Below are 21,638 nucleotides of genomic sequence, written 5' to 3'. Positions count from 1 at the left end.
GTCCCCTTTATTCATTGTTCATTCAGCTGCTCAACTGCTCAGTTATAGACACATCTATCAATGCTGCTTTCACACAACCGTTCTTTTGCTCTTACCTTCTTCATTATTATTCTCTACTTTATGCCAAACTACAGGTTAATTAAGTATTGTTTAAGGTGGTACCGTTTGTATTTCATTTGAAATATATTACCCTCATCTGGTATCTGTGTGTGCGAGTCTGTGCACATGCACTCTTAAGTGTGTCTGTGTGTGAGCACGGTGGGGGTCGTCTGAAGGTTAATAGCTCAGAGTCGCTTTGCCCCTTCTTGTGTCATTCTGTAGTGAAGCGAGATGATTGGACTAGAGGAGGTCTGTCCTCCAGGCCAATTAGAATTCAGCCTGCCGGAGCAGCTCCATTATTGCTTGATTGGTCACAGTGGAGAACAGGACTGTGACTCCTCTAGCCTAAAAAAAACCATAGTGTTTTTTTTTATTTTTATTCTATTAGCAATGTTTTGCATTATTGAAAATTAGAAATTGTTTCTGCGAGCATCCTAGATGACTCACTTAATCCCACACAATTGAGGACAGCCTGTTCTCTTACTTACATGTTTTTGATTAGTGTAAGAAACCTGAGCACAGTGAGGGGAGTATTGAAGACCTCTGTTGCTTATTCAAGGGCAACACTCCCTTTTCCATCCACACACTCACTCATTAAATCTTTGCAAGACAGCAACCTAATAAAAATGATGAATATTAAGTGAATAGTAACAGTTCATTTTAATACTGGACATGTGATCAATTAAGTGCATTAGGCGGGCAGTATTCCTACCAAGTTCTTTAAGAATATCACTAATACTTATTTTCAGAGGTGCGTCCATATATGTTCAAACATAAAATACACTTCTGATTGGACATACCACATTTTAACAGTGGAAATGTAGGGATGTCTGATTCTACAGCTACCAATGAATGCTACCAAATTCACCAAATCTGTCAACCCTACATTAAGCATTCAACCACAAAAAGTAAATGTTATTCCTCTAAACAACTATTATTTAAAAGTGACGGGTTATTTATTAAGGAACTACTTACTTTGTTTAATTGTTTTAAATAAGTGCCTTTAAAAAAAGAGTAGCATTAGCATAAAGTCCTAAAAGATTAGACCACACATTGGCTTCTACAGACTGTTTAGATAATATGTGCTCGGGTGCCGCAGCAGTAAAATTATGCTGGCCCACTACTGCTGGGATCCAGGGATCGACTCCCCAGCAATGCTATCAACCTGCTGGGGTTGTACATAAAGAGAAAATTGGCTATGTCTGAGGATGTGTGATGGCTGTGCCCCCACAATGGATTGGCATCCTGTCTGGAGTGTGTTACTGCATTGCACCTAGTACGTCTAGAGAAATCAGACCCACTGCAGCCCTGACCAGGATATAGCAGTGGTATAGCATGAAAATGAAATGAAAAACTGTACTATTAGATAACTGAAGAAGTCTAGACTGGGTGAAAGTTTAGTGTATATTTTTTTTGTCCACAGGTGATTGCATGTGAACAGCAGCTTGACTACTCGTATGATGCCCGCTGTGATGTGTGGTCCCTGGGCATCACTGCAATCGAGCTGGCAGAGGGTGATCCACCACTGGCTGAAATGCATCCTGTAAAAGCGTTGTTTAAAATACCAAGGTGAGACAGCAGAGGGCACCATGCACCCACATACTAAGGGTTGGCGTTAGGGCATGCAAAGATGGGACCAAAGGGCCGGTGTGGCTTTAGGTTTTAAAACCAGCCAGACATGAGCTTCACATGATCCAAATGATCAGTCCTTCAATGACCAAAGTCGAATTATTAAACATCTGATTGAACAAGTAAAGTCAGGTGCTTGGTAGGTATAAAAATCTGCCCCCACACTGGCTTGTTGTGAACAGGATTGAGCACAGGGGGTCTCACAAGAGCAATAAGTCTTACTGAAAGGTGTGTGAATACTGACAGGGATCACATCAAATTTACCTTTAAAAATAAGAGTAGTGAACTGCAAATAGAAGAAATATGAAAAGCTATGGTCAAATTATATTAAGCTGCCATTTTCCCCCCCTCTTTTTTCCCCCCAATTTTTATCCCCCAGTCTAGTCGTGTCCAACTACCCTGAATGCGCCCTCCACACTGATCCGACCCCCCACCGCCGACTGAGACGCCTCACAACCGACACGCGCTCCCTCCGGTACGCACAGCCAGCACAGATAGTGCATTTTTCACCTGCACGAGTCGAGCCCACACACTTGACGGGCACCGTGTACGGAGGGCCACACCCCCATCAGCACCATTCCCCAGCCCCGTGCAGGCGCCACCAGCCAACCACCAACCAGCAGGGGCAGCAGTCGCACCAGCCACGAGGACCCATGATCCGACTTTCCCCACCCTCTAACCCTGAACAACAGCCAATCGTTGTTAATGCAGCCGCCCAGCCTAATCGGAAAGGCAGAGCTGAGATTCGATACGATGTCTTTGAAACCCCAACTCTGGTGAGCTAGCGTACTTTACCGCTGTGCCACCTGAGCAGCTAAGCTGCCATTTCTTATTATTAATGAGAATAAAATGTGCTTGGAATAAAGTTTTTAAAAGCATAAATATCACTGGAGTTTTTAGTGAAGAGTTTCTATCCTTAAAGAAATCTCACTGCAGTACATTTAGCTTGACATTTTTACGCTTTTTTCAGCATAATCAGAAAATCTGTTCTGACAAGTCACTCTGATTAACGACTGCTTTGATGGTGAAAGCATTTGACCTTCTGTCACCGGTACAATCGCACCATTATCTCTCACAATGCAGTGTGCCTGGGCCCACTGATTAGCATGTGTGATTAGCTTGCTTCTTTCTCATTGAGATGAGGCTAACATGTTGACTCCCTGCACAATGTTATCTGTCCCTCAACAGACCCCCAGGAGAGAAGGGCTCTCAGCCGCTAGCCTGCTGCTAACATTATGCATGCGTTTTTTGGCTGAACAACATCAAAACATTTGCACTGCTTAGCATTATAAATCGTATGGCTGATAAATAGCACTGATCTCAACGTCACCTGCAATAAAGCACAGGGTTTCAATCAAATATTTCTCTGAATATTCTTAAATAATATTAGTGAAATGATTAACCATGAACCATGGCCGTGGTGAACCACATCCTTGCTTGTAAAGACAAAGCCTTTGGTGGATCCTCCTTTTCTACTCAGTCTTGATGGCCTCACTTGTCAGCAGTTATATGGATAATTGTGGAATTATCCAAAACCGTGTTTCTTGTATTGAATAAAATGCCTTTATTTGTCATTTATGCATATGCCAGCTTGTTTGAAAGCGCAGGGTCAAGGGCTTCACTTGATAGCCCAAAGCTCTACCATTAGGTTAGCACTGTCTTTAAAGGGTGTCAGAAGTGGGATAACCTTGTATAATCTTAGTCCCTCTGCCTCTGTTTTGTCCACACACACACACACACACACACACACACACACACACACACACACACACACACACACACACACACACACACACACACACACATACACATACACATACATACATATACAGGGGTTGGACAAAATAACTGAAACACCTGTCATTTTAGTGTGGGAGGTTTCATGGCTAAATTGGACCAGTCTGGTGGCCAATCTTCATTAATTGCACATTGCACCAGTAAGAGCAGAGTGTGAAGGTTCAATTAGCAGGGTAAGAGCACAGTTTTGCTCAAAATATTGCAATGCACACAACATTATGGGTGACATACCAGAGTTCAAAAGAGGACAAATTGTTGGTGCACGTCTTGCTGGCGCATCTGTGACCAAGACAGCAAGTCTTTGTGATGTATCAAGAGCCACGGTATCCAGGGTAATGTCAGCATACCACCAAGAAGGACAAACCACATCCAACAGGATTAACTGTGGACGCAAGAGGAAGCTGTCTGAAAGGGATGTTCGGGTGCTAACCCGGATTGTATCCAAAAAACATAAAACCACGGCTGCCCAAATCACGGCAGAATTAAATGTGCACCTCAACTCTTCTGTTTCCACCAGAACTGTCCGTCGGGAGCTCCACAGGGTCAATATACACGGCCGGGCTGCTATAGCCAAACCTTTGGTCACTCGTGCCAATGCCAAACGTCGGTTTCAATGGTGCAAGGAGCGCAAATCTTGGGCTGTGGACAATGTGAAACATGTATTGTTCTCTGATGAGTCCACCTTTACTGTTTTCCCCACATCCGGGAGAGTTACGGTGTGGAGAAGCCCCAAAGAAGCGTACCACCCAGACTGTTGCATGCCCAGAGTGAAGCATGGGGGTGGATCAGTGATGGTTTGGGCTGCCATATCATGGCATTCCCTTGGCCCAACACTTGTGCTAGATGGGCGCGTCACTGCCAAGGACTACCGAACCATTCTGGAGGACCATGTGCATCCAATGGCGTTGCCGTGTATCAGGATGACAATGCACCAATACACACAGCAAGACTGGTGAAAGATTGGTTTGATGAACATGAAAGTGAAGTTGAACATCTCCCATGGCCTGCACAGTCACCAGATCTAAATATTATTGAGCCACTTTGGGGTGTTTTGGAGAAGCGAGTCAGGAAACGTTTTCCTCCACCAGCATCACGTAGTGACCTGGCCACTATCCTGCAAGAAGAATGGCTTAAAATCCCTCTGACCACTGTGCAGGACTTGTATATGTCATTTCCAAGACGAATTGACGCTGTATTGGCCGCAAAAGGAGGCCCTACACCATACTAATAAATTATTGTGGTCTAAAACCAGGTGTTTCAGTTATTTTGTCCAACCCCTGTATATTCTCGTTTTTTCCTCATGATATGAAAACAGATATTTGGACTGACCCACATAAATCAGAAGAATAGGGACCTTTAGCGGACAGACTGTGAATAAGCCTGCGTGTGTGTGTGTGCGCGTACGTGCATGCATGTGTCGCAATGAAGCGTGAAATGATTCTGTTAACATGTCATCAGTCTGCAGCCGCTCACACTCCCTTGTTGGGCTGGCCTCAGACACAGAGATTATGAGGGGGCGTGTGGGGACTTTAGTCTGTCAGTGAGAGATGTTCCACTTGTATTGAAGGACATCTGTGACTACAATGCTCCTACTCAAATCAAGGTTGAACTTTGTCTGAACATGATCTACTAGGTAGATACAGACCAGTTAAAGCAAGGTGTTGGGAGACCATGAATTACTAGAAGAGCATCGGAGCAACTTAAAACACCTTAATATTGAATAGCTGTCTCACTTCTGTAGAGATTTCAAACTCCTGAGTCCTAATCTACGCAGTGCTACCGACCTGACTGGTCATCCAAAAGACACAATTGGACGTGTCGGAGGGAGAAAGGTGAGGGAGTTAGTATAGGGTTTCTCCTGATGTAAAATGCAATCCTCTGGGCTGGTCTAGAAGAATTATTCATTTTTGAAGGACTGACTGTTCTTCCATCTTCAGTGTTAATGGTAGACATAAATGTCACAAGACCTGTGCTTATCATAGATAAAAATAATGGAGCAAATAAAAACCTGTAGATGTAAAAACCATTAAATGAAATAAAATAATAATTTTTTTCTTTCTGTGGCAGGCCTGTGATATTTAAATGTTATTTGCAGGCGCTCACATGAATTTTCTATGTTGTAATCTAACCACGCGTGACAATGAAATATTGAATCCTAGGTCGATTCGGATAAAGGAATCATATATCTAGAAGTGTATTTAATTCACGCACTTCACATTTTATTGTCGTTCATCCCCGCTTCTGCACAACCAACTCACCTTGCCATCCAATTGGTCTTTAATACGGTTAATAACAGTTGTGTTAAAGCAGAGGAAATAAAACATTCCGAAGCAAAAGCACTGAGAAAAGAATAGAACGCCTTTATTTGTCATATATACATATACAGGTGTACAGTACAACTAAATTATTTCTTCGCGTATCCGAGCTTGTTTTGGAAGCTGGGGTCAGAGCGCAGGGTCAGCCATTGTACGGCACCCCTAGAGCAGAGAGGGTTAAGGGCCTTGCTCAAGGACCCAACAATGGCTCCATGGCAGAGCTAGGATTCGAACTCTCAACCTTTCAGTTGATAGCCCAAAGCTCTACGCACTAGACTACCACTGTCCTGAGACAGAGGCTGGTGGTATTCCTTGGATGGAGTTTGTGGCTTGATAAAGAAATGAAGCATTACTGTGTATACTGTACATACTTTTACAAACCTACAAGTACATTTTCAGTTTACCACCAGTCAGTTTTCAAGGTCACCTATGTATAATATGGCAAAAAGTACCTGGTCACTTACCCTAAGCCACAAAAATTTCAAGTGTGTATGTGGGACTTTGAGCCAATTTAGTCAAAATGACATTTGGTGAGTTTCTCTTCACCAAATGTAATGTGGCTCATCTGCTGAATAAATTCGGCAGCGAGTCACGTTACGATTTGTGTCCTTCTGCTTAATTAACGCCTCATGAGCATTAATTTGCTCCAGGTGGAAGTTTCTCTATATATCACACTTTCTCCTTCTTAGTTTTGCCAGCTCCTCTGTCTAGCAAACCTGATTTTTTTTTTGAGACCTTGGTTCCAGGCTGCTTGGTCTGGTCTGATTTCTGTGTTGCAAAATTTTGAGTTTTATAATGGGACCAGTTTGGGAAAGCAGATGATTAATTATGAAAATGAGCAGATTGATTCTCTGGTCTGGTAAAAATTAAAACTGAACTCTTTGGGCTAAACAGCAAGCACAATATCTGGCAAAAACATACACTTTACATGGGGATAGTATGGGAATACTATGGGGATAGTAAAGCATAAAAGGCAATCTCAGAATAGCTCTACCAAAGACTTAAGCACCATCAGATTAGATTATCTGTGAACTGTCATTAGTGTTCGTTGTTTGAGATGATCTGCCATGATGAATGGGATAAACTGCCCAAATTCAGTTGTACAAAACTTGTAGAGATGTTTCCAAGAGGACTTGCTACAGAAGGAGCTTCTACAAAATACTGAATGTAGAATCTGCATACTGTAATTAAAGAGAATTCAGTTTTGGTTTTAATTATTAAAAAAAACTTTAAAACATGTTTTCACTTTGCCAATATGGGTGATTAAGTGTAAATTGATTGTAATGTGAAAACAGCAATTATATCCATTTAAAATCAAATCCATAAGACAAAGGAGGTCTGAATGCTTCCCTAATCCACTATATATTTTCTACTATACATCCACTATACATGTTATCGCGAACTTTGTACAGACTTTTTCTTTCTTGCTGCAGGAATGGAGGACTGACAGACTCTTTCCCAACCCCAACCAATGTCTCCACTCTTAGCTTAATCCCACTAATATGGCAGGACGGGCTGCAGCACGCGCCGACATATGGCTGCGAATCGCTGAATGGCTGCTTGTCGTAGTTGGTCACTTTCCCTATCCCCACATCCCTAACCTGTGGCTCGTTGTGTGACTATGTTATGTTCTTATGTTTACATGTGCTTGTGTGCTGTTAGGGGCTTTTTTTCGTGTTACCAGAGTGTGCTCCTCAGGGAGCACAATCTGGTTGCTGGTTTTTTTTATCTCCTACTCTCCCAATGTGTTACCATTTCTTGTCTAACGATGTGAATTTCCCCATTGTGGGACTAATAAAGGATTATCTTATCTTATCTTATCTTATCTTATATTTCATTTACATTTACATTTTCAGCATTTAGCAGACGCTTTTACCCAAAGCAACTTACAGTATACAATCTAAGCAATTGAGGGTTAAGGGCCTTGCTCAAGGGCCCAACAGTGCAACCTGACAGTGGTGGGGTTTAAACCAGCGACCTTCTGCTTACTAGTCCAGTACCCTAACCATTAGGCTACAGCTGCCCTAAAAGGTTCCCATAAAAGGTTATTGTAAAAAAAGTCTTAGTCTTATTTATAGTCAAACACTGTCCTGTTTCTGTCCTTCTAAGCAAATGCCTTAAAGCTATTTTTAGATTGTGGGCTGCTCAAGGCTTGAACCATGACTTTGACTGCTGTTCTCAGAAATAATCGCTAAGCAGACGTCCTGGTTGCTTGGTGGTTCAGAAAAATTGCAGGTCGTTTTGTATGTGGCAGATTGCTATCGACAAAATGTCTGGTGCTTTTGTCATCAGTCATAAGCCGTGCAGGGCTGCAATACACTGTTTCAGTTTTTTTGTGTGTCTGAATGTTTCATCCTACTAAAGTATATATGATTTCATCTTTTGTAAATATATTAAATAAACATGTTTTTTGTTTTCTATATGAAATTGAGGTTGGAGCAATATTGAGTTTGTGACCCTGACTTTTATTTGTACGTTTGGGCAGATTCTAACGTGTACAGTATTGATTCAGACTGTATGTGTGTTGAATAGGTGGAATGGCATTTTAGAGATGAACGAGGTGAATTTATAGCAGATAATGAGCAATGAAGGATCTCCATCTGTATATGTCTTTTTGTTGGTCTATAACATCGACACGACAAGCCCCTGCTTTCATCAGTAGATGATGCAAACCTGTATCACCAATGCAAGTCTTTTTTTAGGATTTTTTTTTTGCTAAACAAGAGCTGTAATTTACCTTTTATATGTTTGTCATTTGCATTTAGAACAGCCTTCACTTCTCTGGGAAGAGTTTTTACAGAGGTTCAGAGTGTGTCTGTTGAAAACTGTACCCATTCAGTTAAGGTCAGTCACTGATGGTAAAAAAGAGTTCCAGTTCATTCCCAAGGTGTTTAATAGGGTTGAGATCAGGGCTCTGTGCAGGCCACTGCAGTTCCTTTCCAACAAAATTGTCAAACCAGTTATTTGTCGACCCTGCTTTGTACAAAGGGTAACAGCCATGCTGGAAAAAAAGAATAACCATTCCCAAAGTGTTGCCACAAAACTGGAAGCATATAATTTACATAATTGAAACATACACTGATCAGCCATAAAATTAAAACCACCTCCTTGTTTCTACACTCACTGTCCATTTTATCAGCTCCACTTACCATATTGAAGCACTTTAAGATTCTCACTGTCCACTCTATTAGACACTCCTACCTAGTTGGTCCACCTTGTAGATGTAAAGTCAGAGATGATCTATTGCTGCTGTTTGAGTTGGTCATCTTCTAGACCTTCATCAGCGGTCACAGGACGCTGCCCATGGGGCGCTATTGGCTGGATATTTTTAGTTGTTGGACTATTCTCAGTCCAGCAGGGACAGTAAGGTGTTTAAATAACTCCATCAGCACTGCTGTGTCTGATCCACTCATACCAGCACAACACACACTAACACACCACCACCATGTCAGTGTCACAGTGCTGAGAATGATCCACCACCCCAATAATACCTACTCTGTAGCGGTCCTGGGAGAGTCCTGACAATTGAAAACAGCATGAAAGGGGGCAAACAAAGCATGCAGAGAAACAGATAGACTACAGTCAGTAATTGAAGAACTACAAAGTGCTTCTATATGGAAAGTGGAGCTTATAAAATGGATAGTGAGTGGAGAAACAAGGAGGTGGTTTTAATGTTATGGCTGATCAGTGTAATTTCTGTTAGCAAGTATAAGGCTGAAACACCTAAACTTAATCATTAACATGAATGTCCACATAAGTTATATGTTTTGTTTATTTTCCACTTATAAAAACATGTAAAAGGTATAGTGGTCCTTGTTATCCCAAGGAGAGTGCAAGTATAATCGATTGGTTTCTTAATCAAGGTATTTTGTATTGTGCCTAGTGTTGAGAAGCAACAACCCCACCACAACCCTGACCAGAATTATAAATTAATTAAAAAATAATTAAATGATTGTCCTGATATGTTGAGATCAGAGGACAGCTTTAATTCATATTCTATAGATATACATAATGACCATCAGCTGGTGTGTAAAATGTTTGTGAAGAGTGTGTGTGAGTACGTGTGAGTGTGTTTCTGTATCTCTAGCTTGTCATCCTCAGGGTAACTAAGCAGTGTTCAGAGCTTCGCTCCTGAAGGTGTCTGTGTTTGCCACCACACTATTTGACATGCATTTAGATGCTCTGCACCTTGATTAGAGCAAACTGCTTCTGTTTACATGCTGTATCACTAACAGACAGCGAGGGGAGAATCCTTGGTGCAATGTATGCTTCACAATAAGGATGCTGAGCAGTGCCGCCAGCCATGATGCCTCCGATTTATGTAGAAGCCGCTCAGCATGGCAGCTCAACATCAAGGCGAGAGCATCGCTGTGGGCACGCATTATAGTTTGTGTTGAAGGAGTCAGTTATTCTCCTTTGATCTGCTCTTCAGAGAGGACTGTCTGTCTGAATTTCTATCAAAGGACGGGGTGACTTAGAGCAGCCGAGAACGACAGATTACGGGTCGACAAAAGGAAAACACTGCTTAACAGGGTTACATTTCTATGCGCTTGGCTGCTTTGTTCTCACGTAGGTTATGATGAAAGACAGAGGATGTGTTTAAGCAGCGTGTCTTTTCTTAAACCTGCACAGCCCTGTGGTTTCTCTAGATCTTCAATCTGTGCTAAAGTAGGGTGATTATTGAATAAAAAGAATGGTAAAGAAGGGATTTGATCTCTAACTGTTAATTAAGCAATTAAATGATGAAATAGCATGTTCAATATGTCATTAAAAGGTCAGGTTTGTTTCAAGCAATGGCGATTCAATACTTTAACCTAGACTATTCCTTTACCCTGTAGTTTAATTATCTCTGCAACAGATTTACTATGAGTGTCACGCTCAAGACCACACTGGCATAGACCACACTTGCAGCGACTTGCTACCCAGTCATCATTGCCAAGGCATATACTTTTTATTTTTCAGAATACTAGTTCATGCTGTCATTTTATACTAGCGTTATTGACAGTTGTGTGGCATGCTCATTAACCAGTTCTCATTACCAGGGCTGATAATGCCAGTCTTCATCTTTCTGTTTACTTTCTGTATTGAGTTTACATAGAACCATGTTTACCAAGTTTGTTATGTACTGTATATTTTTGTCCCCTGGCATTTAAGTATGTATCTTGCTTTTTTTGTGCCATATACTGAGAACTGTCATGCTCAGTTGGCATGGTCATTGTCAATTTTCTTAGGTGTCATACTCAAAGACACACTGGCACTAAGTGACTTAAAACCCTGTCATCAAACCCAGGGCATTTACTGCCAGTCTTCAGGTTAAAAGTCAGTGCTTTTCAATTTTCAATTCTCGAGCATTTTAGCACTACAGCTTAGTTTACCATGTGTTACCATGACTTGCCTAGAGTGTCATGCTTAAGGACAATCTGTCAAGTAATGATTTATTTCCCAGAAGCCATCACTAGGGCTTGTTAGGCCAGTCTTTAAACAATCCGTTTCTGGCGTCGTTATGGTACCATGGTTTCTACAGAACGGTAATCAGCAGTAAAGTATGGTTATCATTATTTAAAAAAGGAAATTATGGTTTTCTTTAGTAACTCCAATGCATAGTAAATAATTAAGTAACCTGACGATGCTGGCTGTCTAGCACAAGAATCTGCCATGTTTTTGTTTAAGAAATGTAGGGCCCTCAGGTTGTGTCTGTAATGCGGTCGACAGGACTTATGTAAAGATAATTCTTGTTGCTTGTCCAAAGGCTAATAGTTAAGGACACATTGGCATTGAGCAGCTGACTACTCACACTTTGTACACTAGACTGGTACCTTTTCTGCCCCCGGGTGTTTGTCTCCTGATGAATGGGTTCATGCTCGTGTTGCTGACAGGAAAATTATTTGCTCATATAAACAGACCACACAGTAGAAGATGTTGCCTGACAGACACAGTAAACCTCGGCTCATTTGTCATCTTCTGGCAGACTGCTTCAGACTCGACCCACACCCAAAGTTGACCTCCTGTATTTTAGTATACTTTTACAGTGACTGCTTCCAGTTTGTACCCATTCTAATCCCAGTGTTTAAATCCATGTGTATATGAGTATCCACATATTGATTACATATTTAAATGCATTAGATAACCAAAAGTTTGTGAACACACCAATGTTTGAGTTCAGGTGTTTCACCACATCCATTGCCAACTAAATTTGTGGCAACATTTTGGGGAAAACAGACAGCATTGATTTTCCAATTTGAACTGCATTTAATTGAAAACAGATAAAATAGAAGTATGTATGTATATATGAAATATATATGTATAGCTGCAGCACAGTCCAGGATGTTTAAATAGGGGCATGTTTACCACTGTTACCTTTTTTAAACGGGGTTTTGTAATCATGTGGCCACGGGATACTTATTGTGCCCATTTTTGTGTGAAAAACAGGTCTGGACTGCAGGCCAGTGTATCACCTGCACTCTCTTACTACAAGGGCACACTGTTGTAACACATGCAGAATAAAGCTCAGCGTTGCCCTGCTGAAACAACCCAGGAACATCCTGAAAAAATTAGTGAAATTTCTGGATGTTGCATATGGCGTTATGTTGCATTATTTTCTTTTGGATGCTCCTTTGTGGTTGCCACAAAATTCTGGTCTGCATACCGGATTTGGCACAGTTTTGTGTCGAATGTGATGCCTGATTCAATCCTCCTTATTTTATTTGGGCTTGGGACCAGCACTGAGGGCACTGTGACAAGTGCACCTCCCAATAGCTAGGCTGTTCAGTCCACATACTTTTGGCCATGCAGTTTATCTAGTACAGTGTTATAATTCTGTAAAGCTGGCTTATGATCAGTTACAATGTCAATGTGTTCAGCGTTGTAAATAAAAATGTAATTAATATGTATATTTGTTTTGTGTGCAGAAACCCACCTCCAACACTTCGCCATTTAGATCAGTGGTGCAGAAGTTTCAGTCACTTCATTGCTCAGTGAGTAAACATATGTTTATGTTTTAAACCCCTACATAATATAGTTGATCTTAAAACCTACTTTTGGTCAGTATGACCTAATGTTGGGTAACAACATGATTTAACCATTGGAAAATTAACGCTACCTAGAGATTTGTCTTGCAACCATAGTGAAAACTAAGGAGCTGTCACAAAAGCTGAGAGAGGAGATCAGTTCATTGGAAATATTGTCAGGAAGTTCCAAACTTATGGTGCAACAGCAATTCTGACCATGGAAGAAAGATAATTTCATCCAGAGTCCTTAGGGACATCAGGACAGCTAAGGCAAAACCTCATGTTTCTGCAAAAGACTTATAACCTCATTATGGACCTGATGGGGCAAAAGTTTCACTGGCAATTATTAGAAGCAATTATATGCAGGTTATAATCATAACCAAAATCATCACCTAGCAATCAAGAGCTTTATGACTAGACTCCGAAATGCAAGCCACTCTTAACCAAGAAGCACAGAAAGGGTCGGATTTGGCTAGACCTGTGGAGCTCATGTTTTGTCAGCTTATATTTCAAAGTGGCTTCAAGATAACAGTGGTGCAAAGAAAGCTTCCATTAGGATGTGGTGCCTACATACTGTAGATGGTACTTATGTGGATGCCACTGCATGTATTGCAATAATTAATATTGTTTTAATTTACTATGTACATACAATATTAATGATACCAATGTGCTTTGATCTGTCTAACTTGTAAATCACCCTGAACTGAATCAACCGCCTAATGAAGAAATGTAGTTACTTAGATCATTTTGTCATCACAAATGCCAGCAGCTCTAGTTTCCCAATAGTGCAATTTGTTGTGGTGAATTTATTCCAATGTTATTAATATTCCTATATTCCTGCATCCAGACAAAGCACTTAACCTAACGCAAGCCATTTTATGCCTGAGCTACTTAACTGTCTTTATACTATATTGTGAGAAAGGGGAAGTGGGTATATTTCTGATAGGAAAAATATTCAGGGATAGCTTATGTCCATTACAGCCTCACCTGATATATGGTCCAATTATCGTCAGGGCTTGCAGATATTGAGAAATGGTAAATAAGAAAAGATCCAATAGATCTGTATGTCTCTCTCTTCTTTCTTTCTTTCTTTCTTTCTTTCTTTCTTTCTCTCTCTCTCTCTCTCTCTCTCTCTGTGTGTGTGTGTGAATTTCAAAATGGCAATTATGCCATTAATAGGTGTGGAGATCTTAAAAAAGGGCTTGTGTGCACAGCATGAAAGCAAAATTGACTCATTAATTTGTTTTAGTTGTGAGTTTGTCAGTGAGGCAGAACTATCAGTGAACCCTGATGAATTAAAGCAGAGACTGTGCCGTACTAATAACGTGTGCTACAGTGTGTGCTTAGGGTTCTAACACAGAGAAACACATGTAATGAATAATCAGATAACTAGCTAATTAGATTGTGGCTGGAATGTATCACCTGATTTATATGCAGTTAAGTTTAACAAAAAAAACATTGTCTAAGTAAGAAAGAAACAAAAACATAACATGAGCCAATAGGAAATCAAAACATTTGTTTTAATAGTGAATTTATATGCACTATTTACACTGTTTTTAGTTGTGAGGTAGCAATAATGCTATTAAAATGAAATAGATAATAGTTAACCAGTGTTGTTTACGTATATGTACACTATATAAATTTTGGGTTCTGGGAACCTGGGTTTGATTATAGCCTCTGCTCATTCTCTGTGAGGAATCTTATTGGTCTTCCTATGTTTGCTTAGGCTTCTCAATGTATGTTTTTTCGAGTAATTTATGCCTGACCCACCCGTTCTGGATAAAGTCACTGGTGTCAATTAATAAATAAATAAATTAATGTATATCTTTTTAACTGGAGAGCAACACAAGTGCCTGTATGTTTTAGCTCTTATTAAGTCTGCTTTTGATTAGCTTTACTGGTAAATATATTGCTTTAAATTTGAATATTTATTCACTGTGGCAAATAGCCCATGTTCTGCTTTCATTTTTGTGTAAATTGACCCGAAAGCAAGGCAATTTTATTTATTAGTCACATTTCACACACTAGGTAACAGTGCAAAGATTGAGGCTGTGTACCAAATCCCATTGTTTGTACTAAATGGCTAAACATAGTTACACTGTCGATAAATTTTAATATTAAGTTTACCTAGATAACAGTAGCATGTGGTATGGCAAGATGAGCTCTTTATTCTTTGCAGTGCTTTTGTACAGTAATAAAAATATTAATATACTTTTTATGGGAGTACCTTACTGAGCAAAGAGTAATTGTAGGCGCCAAGTTGGCGCAGTGAGATATTCCGTTACAGCACTCCAGTGCAGAGTTTCTGAACTCCTCGATTCGAAACTCGGTGTTGCCACCGGTCGGCTGGGTGCCATCTGGCGGGCATAATTGGCAGTGCCTGCAGCAGATACTATTTGGCCGCCGTATCTGCAGGGTGGGGGCTGAACTATGTGTGCGTGGGTGTCTTCATACGCTGTGTAAGGACCCTGATTGGCAGAAGAGACGCCTGTGCAGAAAGCAGGGGCGAGAAGAGGAGGGCTGTACACGTGTCGGAAGAGGCATGTACAGTGACGTGCTCTCCTTGGATGCAATCTGGTATCTCTCAGCAGCGGAAGACAAAATTGAGTGCACTAAATCGGGAGGAAAATGGGGAGAAAATGCATACAAAAAAAGAGTAATTGTTACTGAGTAAAGAGTAATTGTTACTGAGAAAAGAGTAATTGTTACTAAGTAAAGAGTAATTGTTAACTGTAAATACAGCTTATTATATCTTCTGTAATTTCATAGTGGTTCTTGGTAATATTTTTTTCATTTAAATGTATGTATAAGAATGTATGTATATAATGTACACACCTTTCTCTCTCTCTTGCTCGTTATGTATAAATAAGAGTGGAGCAGGCTGTTTATTGAACCCCTCCCTCTCTTAATTGGATGAGCATGTGTTGTTCCTGCAGTGTCAGTAACTGTACAGTGAAACAGCTTCCTCTCTCATATCAGCACTGCCCTGCTGTCAGAAGCGCAGCCATGCACAGCGCTAATGGAGAAACCTTTGGTGTAATGCCCTGATTCTAATGATTTCTACATCGGCTGTCTTCTGAACAGCGAAACCAATGGGCACACGCTGTGCATTTTAGGGTAGATTAGGGTGATGTGATTTAGATGTCAGTGGTTTGTTTTCTATCTTGCTCACGTTGTTACCCTGTGTCTGCCTATTGGCTGGGATTGAAATGTGCCTTGTGATATTATTGTACTACTACTATAAGATGCTGCTGTAGGAAAGAAAGGTGATGGATGCATAAACATGCTGGAGTCAATGACAATGTGGCCCTGTTTTCCTTTATATTATTAATTTGGCTTAATGATTCATTCTTTACCTGCTTTTAATGTTCATGTGAGGTTTAAGTATGAGGTAAAAAAAACCAATAAAATAGATACTGACATAATATATACAAAAATATATTATTACTGTAATAGTATTGTCACCACCCTGTGCCCTATTTATCAATCAAACAGGACCCCAGCTAAGCAGATTTTATTTGGGTTTTAAACCTTTCTCGGCACTGGAATTACACTAACGTGTGTTGTACTTTTATAAGTGTTGTTGGGATTTTTTAACACCCCAATCTCAAAACTGGGAGGGAATAGTGCTCTAACCAAAAATGTAAAACATTTATTATCCTGTGTATATATCTGTCTTGAATTGGGTGTTAAATGACTAATATTTCAAGGGAATGCAGGCAAATGTTAATGTTTCCCAAAATTTGACAACCCAATTAAACATATTTTGGATTTATGTGTTGATCAACACCAATCACTGCATCAGATTTATGCTTTCTTTTGCATAATCAGAGTGGCAGTGAGGTTATATGGGCTAATACACACAGGTAAATGAGTCAAAGTCTGTGTACTTATTGTATGTATTAATAGTAGGATGGTTAGTAGGTCAACATCTGTATAACAGGGACAGGGCTGGGACAGCTGATAAGACTGTTTGTAATGGTTTCTATGAGAGGTAAGCTTGGGTCTCAGCGTGCCCTGTAAGCCACTACTCGGCTTCAGTTCAGATCAGGGAGAGTCAACAGGAGGATGCACAGGTGATGTCTTACATGACTCAAATGTAATGTTGACCTGTATTGTATTTGCCTGACCTTGAGTATTTTTGATTGATCTTAACACCTAGTTATTTGTTTTTATTTCCCTTTTTCTGCCTTTGTGTTTCAGGTGTTTGATCAAAGATTTTGAGGTGCGTCCTTCAGTGACCCATCTGCTGGAACATCCATTTATTAAGCAGGCTCATGGCAAAGATGCTGCCCTTAGGAAACAACTTGCAGCTCTTTTACAGGAGCAGAATAATGCTGGCTGCAAGACCAGGACCAAAACAAAGTATGTGCTGTCTTCTCTACTGAAAGTGTTTTTAATTTATAATTATGAGAGAAATAGATTGACCAGTAAACATTTTAATGTGAATGGTGTAAACAGCAGTTATTTATCTATTTATTTAACTTTAAGGTCTTAACTAAAAAAAAACTAAAATAATAATATTAATAATAATAATAAGGCAACATTGTGGTGCAGCTGTTAGCGTTGGTTTCTTACATTTTCAGTCTGGAATTGAATTCTAGTCGGTCCACACTGATTTTTCTTGAGATACTTTTCTTACCTCCCAAAACATCCTGTTAAGTGGTAAGTTTAATGTCATATGAAAAAGATGCTCTTTCCAGGGCTTTCTTTTTTTATTAAACAAAGTCATACGATGCATCAAAGTGTAACTATTATCTGTATTTTAATAACAGTTTGGGATATTTATTTGATTTAAGTATTTTTCCAGAGCATAAATTTACTTTACTCTAAATGTACACATATAATGACAGTATGCAAATAAAATGTCATGTTTTAACTAATCAACTTTATACTTTTCTAAATATTCTAAATTTGATAGCTGTACCTTGTTCCAAAAAAGCTGTGACAAGGGCCTTTTACTACTGTGTTCGATTACAAAATTAGAAACCAGTATTAAATTATTTTGGCTTTATGTTTGAATACATTATTTTGTCAAAATACTAAATAGATTTTCTATACTAACTTTATTATACATCTTCAATGCTGCTGCTGAATTTGGGGCTGCTTCATATTGTGTTATATACTTTGTATATCCAGTAGGTGGCAGACTGCTATTTATTTCAGGGCCACTAGCTGCCTTAAACCTAGTTAAATGTAACAAGTGAATGGGCTGTGAGTCAGTTTGGAGTCTTTTGTTTTACATGAGACTCACTGTTAAGCGAATTGTAAGACTGTAAGTCAGAATAGTTTGTGGTGCAATATAAAAACATGTGAATCCCTTTTATCGTTTTAAAATTTTGGCTTTATTAGATGCTCATAGGCAATTCTAGGGCAATTCACTTGTGTTTAATGTAATTACTACTGAAGGCAGCATTAGCTTTTGTTAAAAACACCTTGAGTAGGTAGAACTGACCTTTTAAAATAAGAAACATGCCCAATTTCCCATATCACATTGACAGACACATCTGCTCTTATTTTTGCAGCTCTGAGAGAGAGAGAGATAGAATAGCAGTTAGAGAAAGAGCTTAATAAGATTACAAGCTGACAAAAGGAAATGATCTGCCCTCTCAGTTTAGATGCAGAAAGCAAAGAACAGATGATTATGTGAAAAGAGTCCATACACACGAGTTTGGTGTGAGTGAACTCCAATCCCCTGCAAAAAGCCCTGATCTTTCACTGAACTGATCTTTGAGATGAGTTGTTGATTGATTGTGAGCCAGTTTTTTTCACAACCAAAATGTAATTGTAAGTAAAGAGGCACAAACATTCACAGGTACACCTGAGATTTCTGTAAAAAGCCAAAGCGTAAGTCAAATCAAGTCAAGTCACCTTTATTTCTATAGCACATTTAAAAGACAACGTGTGTCAACCAAAGTGCTGTACATTAAAATCAGGTATAAATACCACTCAACTATGTAACAAATCATTAACATACATACAAAATAATATGCATACTCACCAACATATAAACATATAAATCAAATAAAACCACAAATGGACTCAAAAACCAAAGAAAACAAATGACTTTTTAAATTTAACTTAAATGCATCTATTGTGTGGGACTCCTTTATGAAAAGTGGAAGACTATTCCAGAGTCTTGGGGCAGCTACAGAAAAGGCCCTGTCACCCTTGAACCTCATTTGATGGTTAGAAGATCGTAGAGCTCGTGGAGTGGAGTGAACTCGGAGAAGGTCTGCGATATAAAAAAAAAAGCTTTTATAGCCCTAAGCGACTTGACCAAACTCATGATCAAGTGTCCACATACTTTTGCCAATAGAGTGTTTTTCACTGTTCCTCTGAAGCAATTGTTTCTCTTTTCTTTATGTTATCTTTTTTCCCCATATCCCTTAACCACAGTCTTTACATCCTTAAATGGGAGCTTATGGCCTTAGTGCTTTGTTCTGGATTACAAATGGACCAGCTGGTCTATTGTTATTCATGTCATAATTGTATAATGTTGTGTATTATGACCTATAGAGACATATCAAACCCCATACAACCCCCTAACTGACTTAACCATTCATCTGTATATTCAGTGAATTTATGGGCCGGCACAGTGCCTCAGTGGGTAACACTGTGGCCTCACAGCAAAAGGGTCCTGGGTTTGATCTCCAGGTGGAGCGGTCCAGGTCCTTTCTGTGTGGAGTTTGCATGTTCTCCCCGTGTCTGCGTGGGTTTCCTCCAGGTACCGGGAACTGATGAATCGTGTGTAATGAGTAACTACCGTTTCTGTCATTAATGTATCCAAAGTGTGTAAAAACATGACGTTAAAATCCTAATAAATAAATAAATCAGTGAATTTATGTATAAATGTTTTCATTTTTTAAGCAATTAATACTTATTCTAGAACATTTCTTCCCCAAAATAAAAACAATGTGAACCTCAAAATGAACACGGTGCTCTTTATTTGTTTGTTTATTAGGATTTTAATGTCATGTTTTACACTCTTTAAATACATTAATGACAGAAACAGTAGTTACTCATTACATAAGATTCATCAGTTCACAAGCTTATATCAAACAAAGTCATGGACAAATTAGAGTCACCAATTCACCTCACTTGCATGTCTTTGGACTGTGGGAGGAAACCGGAGCACCCAAAGAAACCCATGCAGACACGGGGAGAACATGCAAACTCCACACAGAAAGGACCTGGACCGCCCCAAATGGGTGATCGAACCCAGGACCTTCTTGCTGTGAGGCTTGCTGTGCTACCCACTTAGCCATCGTGCCTCCCCAATGCTCTTTAAGGAGCAATTATGTTCTAATAGTGTTTTATTACGTATGTTTACTTAACTGATGGTACCTAAACACACATCCTTAAAAGTACCACCCAAGTCTTTGTACTATAAAAAAAAGAGTACCTTTTGCTCATAAAATGAGTGCATTTTATATTGTTTATAGGCATGAGAGAATCAATACACGAAAAACACTGCTGATTGAGACCTTCCCGAATGATGACCTGGTGAACCTGGAGGTTTTAAATGAGGCAAGATTTGTTTTTTGATTCTAATGATGCTGTAATATACTGTAATGCATGTAACAACATTTGTTATAAAATGCTTTTGCTTTGCTTAATACAGGAAGTATTAATCACACATCTGCAGAAGCGCTATGAAGAACTGCAGATATACACCTATGTTGGAGATATTCTCATTGCTCTCAACCCCTTTCAGAGTCTGAACATTTATTCACCACAGGTATGCACATTCTGACACACCACACTAAAACACCGGTTACCTGTCCAGCTGTCAGCTAACTGTATTTTTTGTGAGCACACATTACATTATTTACATTCACTCACACCTAAAGCTAGTAGTTATGTTGTTAGAATTGTTAATTTCATTTTAAACATATCTACTGTTAAATACCTACAGTGTTTAACTCAATTATATCCAATTCAAACTGCATGCGCTAAATTGTCCCAAGGATTGGAGACACCGTGTCGAGTGTGTGTTCCTGCTTTTCTGCTGTAGTCTCGTTATCGTGATCCTGATCATGTAAATTGTTCAGTAAGGATAAATAAATCAGCTATGTGACAAAAACAAGGGGTGTTGAACACAGTTTATAAACTTTAACTCCAGACACTCTTTATTTAAAGGTGGCTGGTAAACTCTGAGCGCAGGGCAGGACTACCTTGAAGAGGGGGCTAATCCATCACAGGACTTTGGTCATCCCCACCACAGAGATTGATGTTGATGTAGACACCCAGTCGGCCGATAGCACCACTGGTGTTGAGCTAGAGTAATAAACCACTGCACCACCTGAGCGGCTACTTTTTTTCAGTGATCTTTCTGTTGTTTCTGTTTAGAAAGTTGGAATAGTGGGTACCATGATTGTAAATTGTTGGTTTGAAATTTTGATTAATTTATTTGGCAGTTGGTTTTATCCAAAGTGACTTCACTGACAGTCTCAGGTAGGATTAAGGGATCAACATTGACTGCTTTGCATTGGTGTGGATTGAATGCTTGACTTTGTAAGCAATAGTCCACCATATTAACTGCTGAGTCATCAAAAAGCAAAAGCTCTTTTAAATGCCACTTATAAAGCAGGCATTACCACTTTGCTCAGTGTTTAAATACAAAATAATATAGTAGATTTCAGCCAAGGGGAAGGACATAATTTCCAAATTCCAAATGGAACTTGTAGCCCACCTTAAATTAGGTCCTGTCTTTAAGGTACACTTGAAACTTTAAAATGGACTTTAAAATGTTATGCATGTTAAAATTGTTGTTTCTCTCTTTCTCTTG

General features: G+C 39.6%; 1 protein-coding gene across 1 annotated transcript in view; it reads left to right on the top strand.

Annotated features, from left to right (window-relative positions):
- myo3b (myosin IIIB) overlaps positions 1-21,638 on the top strand; it is a 95,520-nt gene that overhangs the window by 19,174 nt on the left and 54,708 nt on the right. Inside the window, exons 9-13 of the mRNA XM_063006671.1 lie at positions 1,523-1,668; positions 12,749-12,814; positions 17,051-17,212; positions 20,293-20,377; positions 20,472-20,588. Coding sequence (XP_062862741.1) covers positions 1,523-1,668; positions 12,749-12,814; positions 17,051-17,212; positions 20,293-20,377; positions 20,472-20,588 — 576 coding nt within the window. The remainder of the gene's footprint in view (positions 1-1,522; positions 1,669-12,748; positions 12,815-17,050; positions 17,213-20,292; positions 20,378-20,471; positions 20,589-21,638) is intronic.

The sequence above is a fragment of the Trichomycterus rosablanca genome, chromosome 12 (assembly GCF_030014385.1).
Source record: "Trichomycterus rosablanca isolate fTriRos1 chromosome 12, fTriRos1.hap1, whole genome shotgun sequence".
Lineage (NCBI taxonomy): Eukaryota > Metazoa > Chordata > Actinopteri > Siluriformes > Trichomycteridae > Trichomycterus > Trichomycterus rosablanca.
The sequence above is the reverse complement of the archived record's forward strand: the minus strand, read 5'-3'. Positions and strand labels throughout refer to the sequence as shown.